This window comes from Chrysochloris asiatica, unplaced genomic scaffold (genome assembly GCF_000296735.1).
Source record: "Chrysochloris asiatica unplaced genomic scaffold, ChrAsi1.0 scaffold00097, whole genome shotgun sequence".
Lineage (NCBI taxonomy): Eukaryota > Metazoa > Chordata > Mammalia > Afrosoricida > Chrysochloridae > Chrysochloris > Chrysochloris asiatica.
The window spans coordinates 7,981,625-7,995,305 of NW_006408615.1; the positions used below are offsets into that span (position 1 = coordinate 7,981,625).

A 13,681-nucleotide genomic window follows, 5' to 3' on the forward strand; every position below is an offset into this window, starting at 1 on the left:
GCTATGAGTCGGTTCTGACTCGATGGCACCTGACAACAACAACACACTGCAAGTGCTGTCAAATCAGTTCCCGCTCATGGCGACCCCATGCACAACAGAGTGAAACACTGTGCCTTCCTCACAATTGTTGTTATATTTGAGTCCACTGTTGCAGCCACTGTATCAATCCATCTCATGGGGTGGGGGTGGGGGGGCTCTTTTTCACTGACCTTGTAACATACCAAACATGATGTCCTTTTCTGGGATCTGGTCCCTCCTGACAACATGTCCAAAGTATGAAAGTCTTATCATCCTTGTCTCTAAGAGGAGATTTTGGGCATAATTCTTCCAAGACAAATTTGTTCATTCTTCAAGCAGCCCATGGCACTTTTCAGTTATCTTCACCAACACCCTAATTCAAATATGTCAATTGTTCTCTTGTCTTCCTCATTCATTGCCCAATTTTCACAAGCATATGAGGTTATTGAAAAGACCATGGCTTGAGTCACACACACCTTAGTCCTCAAAGTGACATCTTTGCTCTTTAGCACTTTAAAGAGAGGTCTTATGCAGCAGATTTGTTCAATACAATATGCCCTTTGATTTCTTGACTGCTTTTTCCATGAGCATTGATTGTGGATCCAAATAAAATGAAATCCTTGACAACTTCAGTCTTTTTTCCATTGATCATGATGCTTATTAGTTCATTTGTGAGGACTTTTGTTTTTTTACATTAAGCTGTAATCCATACTGAAGGGCGCATTCTTTCATTATCAGTAAGTGCTTCAAGTCCTCATGGCTTTCAGTAAGCCAGGTTAAGTCATCTGCATATTTTGCCTTGTGAATGAGTCTTCCTCCAATCCCGATGCTGCATTCTTCTTATAATTTAGCTCCTCGGAGTACTTGCCCAACATAAAGATGGAATAAGTCTGGTGAAAGGATACAACCCTGCCACCTTTCCTGATTTAAAACCATTCAGAATCCCCTTGTTCTGTTTGAACAACTGCCCCTTTGTCTATGTACATATAATGAGTTGACTTTATTTCATGTTTTTATTCTGACTTTATTTCATGTTTATTGTAAGGTTAGGATTATTTGGCCATGAAATGTTGGATAGAATTCACTTGTTAAACTCTCTGGGCCAGTCCACTCCAAGGGAGAATTAGGTTGAACCACCAGCGGATTCCTTGGTCCTTGTCCACAGATCCCACCAGGGCTGGCTCTTGCCTCCTCCTCGGCAGTTAGCCCTCCGAGTCACCCTACCTCCTCACACCTGCCCCAGGATGGGTGGCCCTCCTACCCCCAAGGGCTTCCACACGCCTTTGTTTTGCTTGTCCGCAGAGTGTATCAAACCCTGGCTCCTAGTCTGAAGGAGGAGCAACCATTTTGTCCTAAAACTGTCCTGTCTCCCAACCTCGCAGCTTTCTCTGGCCTCTTGTGGCCTGTTAGCGCCTCAGATCCCACCGTTCACTGTCTCCTTACTCCTGTCACTGGTACCAGGCTTTGTCAAGAGCGTGATGCGTCCTGCTCACCACCTACTTACCCGTGCCCACAGCCTGGCCTGTCCGGAGCATGCGGTAACACAACTAAGTAAGGAGGTGGTGGGCCACCAGCTCCGCTGGCCACTCTCTGTGCCCACCCTCGTGCTCCTCCAAACCCTACCATTTTGCTTCAGAGAGGAGCTCTGCTGCGCTATGTGCTGAAAAGGCCATTGAGGCACCTGATGGAATGCGGGTCTGCTCTGGCTCACACAGGGGCACCATGACAGCAACGGAATGGGTTTTGAAAGTGGTTTATAGATGTATGGTTGTTGTTGTTGGTGGTGATGTGCCATGGAGTCGGTTCTGACTCATGGCGACCCTGCATAGGGTTTCCAAGGCTGTAAATCTTTATGGGAGCAGAAAGCCTCATCTTTCTCCTGCAGAACAGCTGGTAGTTTCCAACTGCTGACCTTGAGGTTAGCAGCCAACTCATAACCACTACACTACCAGAGCTCCTTAGATGTACAGTTAGTGCAAGATTTTAAAAAAAATTGGTAAAATCACCAAGGAAAAGCAGATCGAGCCAATGGTAGGGTCCAGGTACACATGTCCCCCCGGGAAGTCCTTTTAGAGTGGCTAATGGTGTGCCCACCTGGAGTGGAGACCCCGTGGAGCTGCACAGAGCCTGAATCCACACGCCACCACTTCCCACAGGGGACTTGCGCTGCCCCAGTCTCCTCATCTGGGAGGTGGAGGACAATGGCACTGACCTCATCTGGTACCTGTGAGGATGTGGTGAGGTGGGGTTTGTGAAGACTCAGCACAGATCAGGTGCTCAATATGCATTAACCATGTCCCAGTGTGGCGCTCTGGGATCAAGCCCTGGACCACAGGTTGATGGTTCAATCCCAGCAACCACTCCTCGGAAACCCTAAAATGTCACTGTAAGTAGAAACCAACTTGGCGGCACCTGACAACAACATAATTGTGGTGTGGTGCTGTCAGGTAAGCAGCTCAAACCCACCAGCTGCTTCTTGGAAATCCTGTACAGGGTCGCTTTGGGTTGGAACCAACTCCGAGGCCCTTACCAGCCACAGGAGTAGTTATTTCAAAGGTGCTGTGGTGGAACTGTGGGTTAGTCATTGGGCTGCGAACCCCATTGCCAGCAGTTTGGACCCACTAGCTGCTCTCAGGAGGAAGATGAGACAGTCTGCGCCCATAGATTGAGTCTCAGAACCTGTAAGGAGCAGTTTACTTGGTCCTCTAGGTCCCTGTGAGTCGGAATTGACTCTACAGCACTGTGTTATGATTGTTTGATCCTCACAGTCCCCTCTGAGAAAGGAGTTCTGGTAGCATAGTAGATTACCAGTCAGGCTGCTAACCACAAGGCCAGAAGTTCGAATCTCCCAGTCGCTCTGTGGGAGAAAGAGGAGGCTTTCTGCTCCTATAAAAATTTACAGCCTCAGAAATCCTGTACAGGGTTGCTATGAGTCAGAACAGACTCCACGGCACACCACCACCGCCCTCTCAGGAATAAGAGCTAGTGTATTTGCTTTCATCGATAAGGAAACGGAGGCATAGGGGAATTTAGTCATGTGTCCAAGCAGATAGATGGTAAAGCAGAAGAATTCCCTAGTATTTAAAAATAATTTACTTAGAAATCCTTGTCATTTGGATCCATGCATATCACATGTAAGTATTTATTTGGTTCAAACAGTTTAATGAAAACCAACTTTTATTTATTTTAAGGAGATCTGGGAACGAAATGAATCAGCCCCGTACAGTGAAAGAGCTTGAACTTCAGCTGGGAGACAAGGTAAGAGAGACCTTCTTCCTTTAGTTGAAAACCAGGAGCCCTGCTGTCATAGTGGGGTAAGCGTTAGACCACTAACCAGAAGGTTAATGGTTCCAACCCACTAGCCACTCCTCAGGAGAAAGATGAAATGTCTGCTCCCGTCAAGATTTACAGTCTCAGAAGCCTATGGAACAATGGTCTCTATGAGTCTGAACCGACTCATTGGCAGTGGATTTGCAGAGGTAGATGATGCCAAATGAACCCTGGCTTGTCTCTGCGTCCTCCTTCAGTCATGTGACTTGGTCAGTCTGCTCAGAACCGGCGGCGTGGCTTCCGTACTTGGAGGGCGTCTGTTCCGATCAAGGTCTTGGCGTATGAATTCCCTTTGCATTGACTTGAGGTCATCTTCCGGGAGGCTGCCTCTTTCGTTTTTTTGTCGGAGATGGAAGCAGATTTTCCTTTAGGAAGAGAAAACAACTGCTTTTCAGGAGGGGGTGCCGGTCAAGAGCAGGGTGGTAAGAAAGAACAAAGAGCCCGAGCTGAGTGCAGTACGGTCAGATTCAGCCTCAAAGGCTACATACACCATGGTGTGTGTTTAAAAAAAAAAAGCCCTGGGCTCCACTCCTGTCCGCTGGTTACGGGCAGCCTTCATGCAGCTAAGAGGCAGGACAGACAAACACGCCTGCCATTCCAGGGACGGCATTGGGCTCCTTTTTGACAGCTTGTCAGTTACATGAGCAGATTCAGGCTTATGGTCGCTTTTATCCCATTCAATGTGTTGATTCAGAACACTTTCACTTTTTGGAACTCCTCTGAGATTTTTATACATTTCAAACTCAAAAATAGCCTGCAAGCCACAAAATGTGTAAATTGCCTTGTTGGATGTCATTGTTATTGTTAAGTGCTGTCAAGTTGGTTCCAACTCATAGCAACCCTATCTATGGGTTCTGAGGAGGGGCTGATGAGTTTGAACCACCGACCTTGCAATTCAAACCTACCTTGAGGTTGAGTGCTATGCTGTTAACACCAGAAAATCCACCTCATTACAGTCACTCTTTTTAAAGCATCATTGTTGATGTCCATCATGTTGTTGTTAAGTACTGTCAACTCAGTTCCAACTCATAGTGACCCTAATAGGGTTTCCTAAGAGTAACTGGTGGGTTTGAACCGCTGATCTTGCAGTTCAAGCCCACCTCGCAGTCCAGTGCCTTATCCTACAGCATCACACCACGAGTGTCCCAAAGTCAGTTCTGATTCATAGTGACCCTACGTACACCCGAAGGGGAGTCTGTCTGGTCCTATGCCATTCTCACTCTTGTTGTCATGTGTGAGCCCATTGTTACGGCCACTGCGTCCATCCAGCTTGTTAGAGGTCTTCCTCGTGCTGACCCTCCACTTTACCTGGCTTCTAGTTGTTTCTCTCAGTAACAAACCTGACATATTGTTGCTACTTCTGGTATGGTCCATTTACTTTTATGAGGACTATATCATACGATGCTAGTTGCGGTATCTAACTATTACTCAGTTGTGTTCATCAAGACCTTCCTCCAGGATAGTCACGTCTGTCTGGCATTCATCGGATCAATATAAATACTGTTTGGGATCCATAATGTGGCATTATAGGGAGTGTGCAGTGTGTGAGCACAGGCCAGAAATCAGGCCGCGAATGAGCTACATGACCTTTCCTTTAGTTCCCTTTTGGGCTCATGCCTCAGGGAAACTCCCCACTAGTAGGAGTGGATTTAAGGTGCTAGCGGCCGGTGCAGAATGTAATCTTTGGTTGTTTAAATGATTATATATTCCAGAGTGGTTTTGTGTACAATCCTCCGCCCCCCACCCCCCCAAAAAAAGCAACCAAAAAAAACAGAGGGAATAGAAGCAAATGCTGTTGAATGATGATGCATGGAGGAGATTGTAATCATTGCAGTGAAACGAGTGTAAAACCGATGTTCTCCCATGTAAACTATCACTCAATTCACAATAATAATTTAAAAAAAAAAGTGGATTTAAGCTAATGCAGCTTCCATGTAACTGTGAGAACCAAGAAGTGAAGGGAAAAAGCTGGGAAATGGAGACAGCATTAAGTAAGGCTGCATCCCCGCTGTCGCTCAGCATTCTCTCTCTGACCCCTGGCCAGGCAGGCAGGTGGGATGGATGAGTCTGACCTTGAGAGCCCTTCCAATCCGGGTTCTGTCTTGAGGCTCTGCCGTGTGCCAGCCAGCTAGTCTTGGGCAGGTTCTGGTCACTTGGTCTCCCCATTGTCACACTCGCTGTTGTATGGTTTTAGAATAGCGAGTGTACTCTCTCTCAGTCCCAGTTACTGTGATGACAAAGATAAAGATTACAGCGTCCTTTGAAAGTCAGGTGGGAGCACAAATGAATCTCATTCCCCGCACCCGCACAATGAACAACAGCTTGAATACACTCCGCTGCCCTCAGCTGCTGGCAGCAGCCCATCCACTGTGAACCTGTTCCTGCAAAGGCGGGAAAAACCTGGCTCTCCTCACACGGATGTTGTCACTGGCTGGAACCTCAGTCCAGTGCGGGAATGCGAGAATGTGAATTCTTCAACTTTAAGTATGAACCCACACAGTTTATTGGAGCCAAGAGAGAAGGCAAATGACTCTGTGTTTGGGGAATCGGTGTACAGCAAATTCACGAGTGGCCCAGCCTTCCTCACCCCACAGAGCATCCCCAAATGGACCCAACCACGACGCTCGTCTTTCCCAATTGTTTCCATCTGCAGCAAGCCGTGTCCTTGGCTGTGTTCTTGACCATTCTGTCTTCAACCCAAAGACCCTCCAGCGATGGTCACACTCCATATCCTATCCCCACTCAGTATCCCATCCACTCTCCATGAGTAAGGGGAGGCTGGACAGATGGCAGTGGTGGCACTAGGATCAGAGGGGACGTTGGAGCACTGAGGGGGACACTATCAGAGAGGTGACACCAGAAATGACAGTCCATACAGTTTTTGTGCAGTGTTTCAGCAGAAGTGTATTATATTTTAAAATAAAAATATCCCTATAGCTAGTTGTTAACAACAAAGTTATTTTTCATAAATCTGGTTTACGAGTATCAATGTACAGACAAGGTTGATACTCTGTGTTAATTTCCTTTGTGAACCTTCCAATACGCTCTGTTCAGAGCAGTTTCTATCACCCAGTCGCAATGACGCTCTGAATCACGTGATTTCTTGGCAGCTGGCGTTTTTATAGTCACCGATTTTGTCAAGATTTCTGGTGTTTCACAGTGTTTTTGTAATTGGTATTTGTGAACTTACATCAATAACTTTTTTGAGAATTGTGGCGCTGTAGGATCAGTAATGGACTGAGAACCACAAGATTGACGGTTCAAACCCAACCAGCTGCTCGTCGGAAACCCTATACAGGGTTACTATGAGTCAGAACCGACTTGAGGGCCCTTAACAGCAACAGCAGCAAGTAATAAAGGAAAAGACTGAGAGGAATGAAAAACAGCTTCCACTTAGTTACTAGTGATAGTGTAGATAATAATGTTGCAATTCAATGTAGAAAGATTTTATGGATCAATTTTGTTGTTAGTATCGTATAATCTGGAGTCCTGATGTCGGGCTGTGGGATAAAGCACTGAACTGCATGGTCGGTCTGAAGCACATGGTCGGTGGTTCAAACTCATCAGCTGCTCCTTGGAAACCCTATACAGAGTTGCCATGAGTTGGACCAACTGATGGCGCTTAGCAATAACAACATCATATAAGTTAAGAAGTGTTACATTAAAGCAATTTACAGCTTTAAAAAATATTTATCACATGTTGTCCTATGATTAAAATTGATAATAATCATGACTAAGGATTCTGGTATGGGAGGAGGTCCGTGGCGAGGTGGCAGCAGCCCTGGTCCATCACTGCTGGATGACCGCAGGCCCCTCCTCTCCATCATTTGGTCACTGGGCCCATGGACCTCACCTGGGCTCTGTGGGGGAGCACCCTGAAAGCCCAGGTGGCCTAGCTTCCAGCATTGAGGCAGCGTGGGGATTTGTTGAGCTTCTTGTTTGTCATTTCTTTAATTCTCCTCAGTTTCTCTATGCCCAAGAGCACGTTTTAGAGTCTCTTCTGGCATCCTTGTTGGTGTTAATCTTTCCTCCCTGCTGTTTTAACGGTTTCTTCACACATGATGTCCTTGAGCCGTCACACAACTCACCTGGTCTGCCATCATTAGTGCCCAGTGTGTCCAATCTGTCCTTGAGATGGTCTCTGCATCCAGGTGGGATGCATTTAAGATCGTATTTAGGCTCTCGTGCACCTGTTTGATTTTTCTTCATCTTGAGCTTGAACTTGCTCTTGGTTCCTCTGTGAAGCCATTGTTTGGGCTCTCCTCATTTAGTTGTGGTTCTTAAGTTCCCTGCTCTTCAGGTTCCGTGCTCTAGGCTGAGCTACCGTAGTCTCCTAGGAGGCAGCGAGTCTTTGCAGGATTACGCACAGCTGGCTTCTCATCTGGCCCCTCACCTCCTAGAGGGCTTCCAGCAAGTGTCTTACTGTTCTCAGGTTCAGCATCTCTACTATGGAGGCAGCAAAACCTGCCGACCAGAGTGATTACAAGAATGCACAAGAGTCATTTCAGTGAAGGTCCTGGCACCTAATATGGTCACCCAAGATGGTCACTAGTCAGCCCTTCACTGGTTGGTGATGTTGGTTCTCCTTGTGAAGCCTTAGCCAGTGATAGTCTTCATCTGCCACCAGGTGTCACTACCTGCACTGCGGAGGTGTGAGGGTGCTCTCCCTGGAGAGAAACCCAGGACACCCAGGGCTTAACTTGTGTGCCTTCAAGTTAGTTGGGACTCACCCGAGGAGCATCTGGTGGGTTTGAACTGTGGACCTTGCTGTTAGCAGTCCAGTGCTGACCCTTCAGCACACACCAGGGTTGAACTAGTTTGCACAAGAAGGGGCAGAGGCAGTGTGGGTGGAGGCTTGGCTATCCGGGTGGCTCAGTGAGGTCATCAGTTCCCCAGAGCTACACCTTGTCTCGGTTTCAGCCCAATCCTCCCCACTGTTCTGCAAGAGGTTGCCATCTTCCCATGTGAAACAAGCAGAAAACAGGAGGGGTTTACAACGTTTGTGGGAAAATGCCATTATCTTTTTGATCTAGTTTTCCACCAACTTTTTGAAGCCCCTCATACAGAGTCAACTGTGAGTTGGAATCGACTCAGCAGAATTAACAACAGTGACACACCGGGGTGGGGGACATTGTTGTTTCGTGCTGTTGACTCTGTTCAGACTTATGGCAACCCTATGTAAGATTTCTGAGAAGTGGTTGGTGAGCTTGAACTGCCGACCTTATGGTACATATTGGCCTTTCCGTCCAGTGCTTTATCCCACCACACCACCCCAAGACACCAATTATGGCTCTTGATAAATAGTGAGAAGCTTCTCGCTATGTCTCATGGCCCAGAATTATGTTCCATACCCAAACCAGTCACGGCAATGGGATTGGTCACCACAAGTGGCTGGGTCCGTGCCTGATTGTGCTTCCCCCAGAAGAGACTGGAAGCTTTGTTAGAAAGGTGAGGGGCTACGTGAGGGGGTCTGAGGAAGACAAGTGCACCAACCGTGTCAGCTTCTGCCGCCCTCCGAAGGGACCCACTGAGGTCGCAGGGCTTGAACCTTTTGGAGACTAATAGAAGTTTTTAAATTTTACCAACTCAAGTAATAATCGCACTCCAGGTGTGGCACTGTAGGATCAGCACTGGACTGTTGCTAACCGCAAGGTCAGCAGTTCAAATCCACCAGCTGCTCCTTGAAAACCTATACAAGATAGCTGTGAGGTGAAACTGACTCGGTGGCACTTAGCAATGACAATAACAACAAGCAGAACTTATGTGATGCTACAAGATCAGCAGTGGACTGTTAGCCGGAAGGTTGGTGGTTCAAACTCACCAGCCGCTCCTGGGTAACCTTATACAAGGTCGATATTAGTGGGAACCAACTTGGCAACACTTAACAACAACAAATCGGCACCGAACTGCTAACTGCAAGGCCAGCGGTTCAAACTCACCAGCCACTCCTTGGAAACCTTATACAAGGTCGATATGAGTCGGAGCTGACTGGGCAACACTTAACAACAACAGTGGTGCAGCAGTTAAGCACTTTATTCTATTGAATCATTTAATTCTCAGGAGAACCCCATGAGACTGGTGACATTTTGTCCCACATGAATATAAGCGGGAAGCGAGAACAGAGACTGGGCAGTGTGACCGGGTCATGCAACCTGGCTCCAGAGCCCCTGACCATGGCCACTCGGTCACCCTCGCTCTTCAGAGGGTCACCTCAGGAAAGGTGTTGACACTGGCTTTGCATTTAGAAAACGCGGCCCCTTGTTACGATGGGTCTAAGTCCAGCCTATCGCTGCCAGAGTCTGGAGGTCTCTATTTACCATGCCTGGAGGATGGGGTCCAGGCATTATGATGCAGCATGTTTGTGTGTTCTTTTACCACCTGGGCTTCTTGTCACGCACGCAGAGGCACTTGGGAATTTGCTTTCCTCTCTCTGGTGCCCCGTCCTCTCATGGTCCTCTGTGATTTTCAGTCTTCCATACTCCCCACCCCTAGGCTGTCCCACCCTACCTGCCCGCAGGGCCCAGCTCCTTTCTGGAGCAACGGCTACATCTGAGGCCTAGGTCTGGGGTACCTCAGCTTCAAGATGACTCATCTGCCAGAGGAAAATAAAAAAGACTGAAGCAAAATTAAATGTGTTCCCAGACTACCAAAGTTTTGGTCTCTTGACTGTTGTGTTGCGCATCAGGACAAGGTGCAAGAGAAGGGAAGACAATCCCACCTTGGCTTTTTGGTTCATAAGTCACATCCAGAGATTCCTGGGAAACAGGAAGCAATTTGGACTTTTATGAGAACAGACGTTTAAAAAAGTCACGGCCCTTACCACCAAAGTCTGTTCTTCACCAGAGACAAAACTTCAGCAATGTATCATTTAGTTTACAAAATAGGAAAAGAAGAAGGAGAGAGGGACGAAGAGAGAGAGAAAGAAAATAAGAAAGAAAGATATCTACAAGAAAAAAAAAAAAGGCATTCCGAACCCCAGGCTGTTCAAAAACCTCCTTTGAGTCTGGGCACCGTGATGTCAGAACATCTGGTCGACCCAGTCAGCCATGACTAGTGTGTCTGTGGACACTGAGCGATCCAGCACAAGTTTTGATGGCTTTACCCCGGGTGCCTCGGAGTTGTATAGATTGCAGCCTTCATCATTTCAGAAGCAATTAGTAAATAATGATAGGTGCCAAGCTGCTTTCTTGCTCTGTGGTATCTTCTTCAAGAAGAGACAAAAGGGATGGCTAGACCCATTTTCTCAAATAGGTGAATTTTCTTAAAAAGAAAATACAAAAGGAATGTGAAAAACGAGTGCTCCCTGACTAAAGAACCAGTTGTTAGAATCATAAGCCGTTTCACACCTTAGCATTATTAGAACCTTAGCATGAGTCATTGTGCCAGGATGCCATCTGTGTGGCTCACAGAAAGTCCAGGTCAATTTCAGAATGAGGCCACTGACTGAAACAAGCTTTTGGTTCAGCCTGATAGGCCCCTAATCCCGCTTTCATCCTCTCTCCTTTGGTGTCCTCGGTCTTAATTGCCTGTTGTAGCGGGTATTTGAACACATCTCCTCTTTCATCTGAAGAAAATATTAGCATATCGCAGAGCTGTTGGGACAGATTGTATTTGAGGCACTTTTTCCTCCCCGCAGAAAAGCCAATCAATCATAACTGAATATAGTGATTAATAATGTCACAGCTTTTATTCGGGCGTCTACGTGCAACTAAATGGAGAGTCGAGCTCACATTTCTGTCTAGAGAATCTCACATCACAAAATAACCAGTTGCCATTTTAGATGTTAAAAAAAATATAAAATCATACTGAAAATACTTCTGCCTCAAAACCTATTTTTGGTTACTCTACTATTAGGAGTCCTGGTGTGGCGCTATGGGTTAATGTGCCAGACTGCAAAGCTGGTTGAACTGCAAGGTTGGTGGTTCAAGCTCACAAGCATCTCCTTGGAAACCCTGTACAGGGTTGCTGTGGGTCGGAACCAATTCGACGGCACTTAACAACAACAACAACTATTAGGAGTAGGAGCTCTGGTGGCGAAGTGGCTTAAACGTTGGGCTGCTAACCAAAAGGTCAGGACCCTTTTACCTGGCTTTCCTGGTCACTCCATTCCCTTCTCACTCTTGACTCCTTAGGCAGGCAGAGCTCGGAGATATGGTAGGTTCGGTTCCAGACCACGCAAATAAAGCGAGTCCGGCAAATTTCTTGGTTTCTTAGTACATATAAAAGTTAGGTTGACGCTGAAGTTCAGTCTAGTAAATGCGCAATTGTGTTATGGGAAAGTTTGAAATGTTGTGAGAGTGAAGCACAGAGACAGGAAGGGAGTACAGGCTGCTGGGAAAGGATACCCATAGACTTGCTCTATGCAGGGTGGTCACAAACCTTCCATTTGTGAATAACTCCATAGCTGCCAAATACAACAAACAGAAGTGCAATGAAACCAGGTCTGCCCCGTGTGACTACCAGATGCATCACTTCCAAACACCAACCGCATCTCGTCAGACTCCTCTCGGATGCACAGGGAGTGTAGGGCAAGCTCCCCATGCTGGCTCCCAGGTTTCCACAGGTTCAGTCCTGCTAGCCTCTGACCACACCCTGGCTGCTCTCCCCGCAACCTCCCTGGCCAGGCTCTCTGCTGTCATCTGTCTGTCCAGAATTCTCTTCCTCAGATCTTCGGATGACTGAACCCTCCTCGTAAATCCATCACCTCCCCAGAATGATGTTTTTGACAACATACCATAAAAGTGCTAGCTTACTTAAACCCTTGGGATTCTCTGAAGTTCTACTGATGGTCTTGCTTGCGTACTTGTTTTCAGCGACTTCATGGACCTCCTCCCGTACCAGACCATACAGAATCCTTAGTCATATTTATTATTCACTTTACTTAGGGAGCCATGTGTGAAAAATATAGTTGTTAATTGCTTCAATCAAGTATTATATGAACATTGCTGTTATTAACTGCTGTCGAATCGGTTCCGACTCATAGCAACCCTATATAGGGTTTCTGGGGAATGGTTTGTGGGTTTGAACCGCCACCCTGTGGTTCATATCCTCCTGTGGTCCAGTGCTTATCCTACAGCGCCATACCAGGACTCCGATCACGAGAATTCCAACGGCTAAATGGTTTTTTAAAGGATTGTTCTACATTGGATTACAATATTCTTAGTTACATTATTGTTGTTGGTGAGTGCCGTCAAGGTCAAGTTGGTTCTGATTCCTGGTGACCTGGTGAGCTTGAACCACCGACCTTGCAGTTCAAAGCGACCTTGTAGTCCAGCGCATTAACCTGCAGCGTCACCCCAAGACTCTGGCAGCATTGTTAGACACAGCATTATTACTAACTACGGGGAAACCTTTTGTGCCTTTTTCTCCCTTTTCCCCTTCAATCACTACTTCATTCCCCCAAAAAGTTCTTGACAAAGGTTTACAAACACTAATGACCAAAGTATTCTAGCTTTTTAAAACACCACAAAATCTGACAAAATCAGCAACTATAAAACAAAAACAAAAATGGAGCCCCCGTGTGGCACTGTAGGATTCGCACTAGACCTCAAGGTCAATTTGAACTGCAAGGTGGCTGTTCAAATCTACCAACTGCTCCTGGGAAACTCTATACAGGGTCGCTATGAGTCAGAACCAACTCCCAGGCACCTAACAACAACAACATAAAAAACTCAGCGGGGACAAAAACAGTAGCTCATGTTGATAGCAGGATCCGATGAAACCATGTGACTCCAAGGGCCTTTGTGATTGGGTAATCATGACAGCTCTGATGGTAGCACGAGAGAAGGTTCCAAAGTAAATCAGCACAGTGTTAGCCTTGTATGCTGATAAACGTACGCTGCTTACAAACGCATTTTTGTTGTTCTGTGCTGTGGGTTAATGCGTCAGACTGCAAAGCTGTTTGAACTGCAAGGTCGCCGGTTCAAGCTCACCATCTGCTCCTCGAAAACCCTATACAGGGTTGCTGTGGGTCGGAATCAACTTGACGGCACTTACCAACAACAACTTATGACACAGACATTTTTATTAAAAAATAAAATAGATTTCTGCTGACATGCTACTTCCAATGTGCTTAAATTTTACAGGCAGTCATATTGACTCCTCTCCTCTGACACTGTCACCCAGTGTGGCCCTGGGTGATCTGTTTGTCACTAGGACATGTGTCCCATGGAAGCGAGGACTGTCTCTATCCTGGGAAGTGCTGGCCCCAACATATACTCAGTCAGTAGTTGTTGGAGGAATAACTAAAGTTCACAGGCAGTGGAGTAGGTGGGAGAGACTTCATGGACCATAGGTGGGGATGGACACTTGCTGAGGCCTGGAGCAGGGGATG

General features: G+C 46.7%; 1 protein-coding gene across 1 annotated transcript in view; it reads left to right on the plus strand.

Moving 5' to 3' along the window:
• The window catches only part of EFCAB6 (EF-hand calcium binding domain 6), a 322,393-nt gene that overhangs the window by 33,917 nt on the left and 274,795 nt on the right, over positions 1-13,681 (plus strand). The window contains 1 exon segment of the mRNA XM_006866905.1: positions 3,210-3,276. Within this exon segment, the coding sequence (XP_006866967.1) occupies positions 3,210-3,276 (67 nt within the window).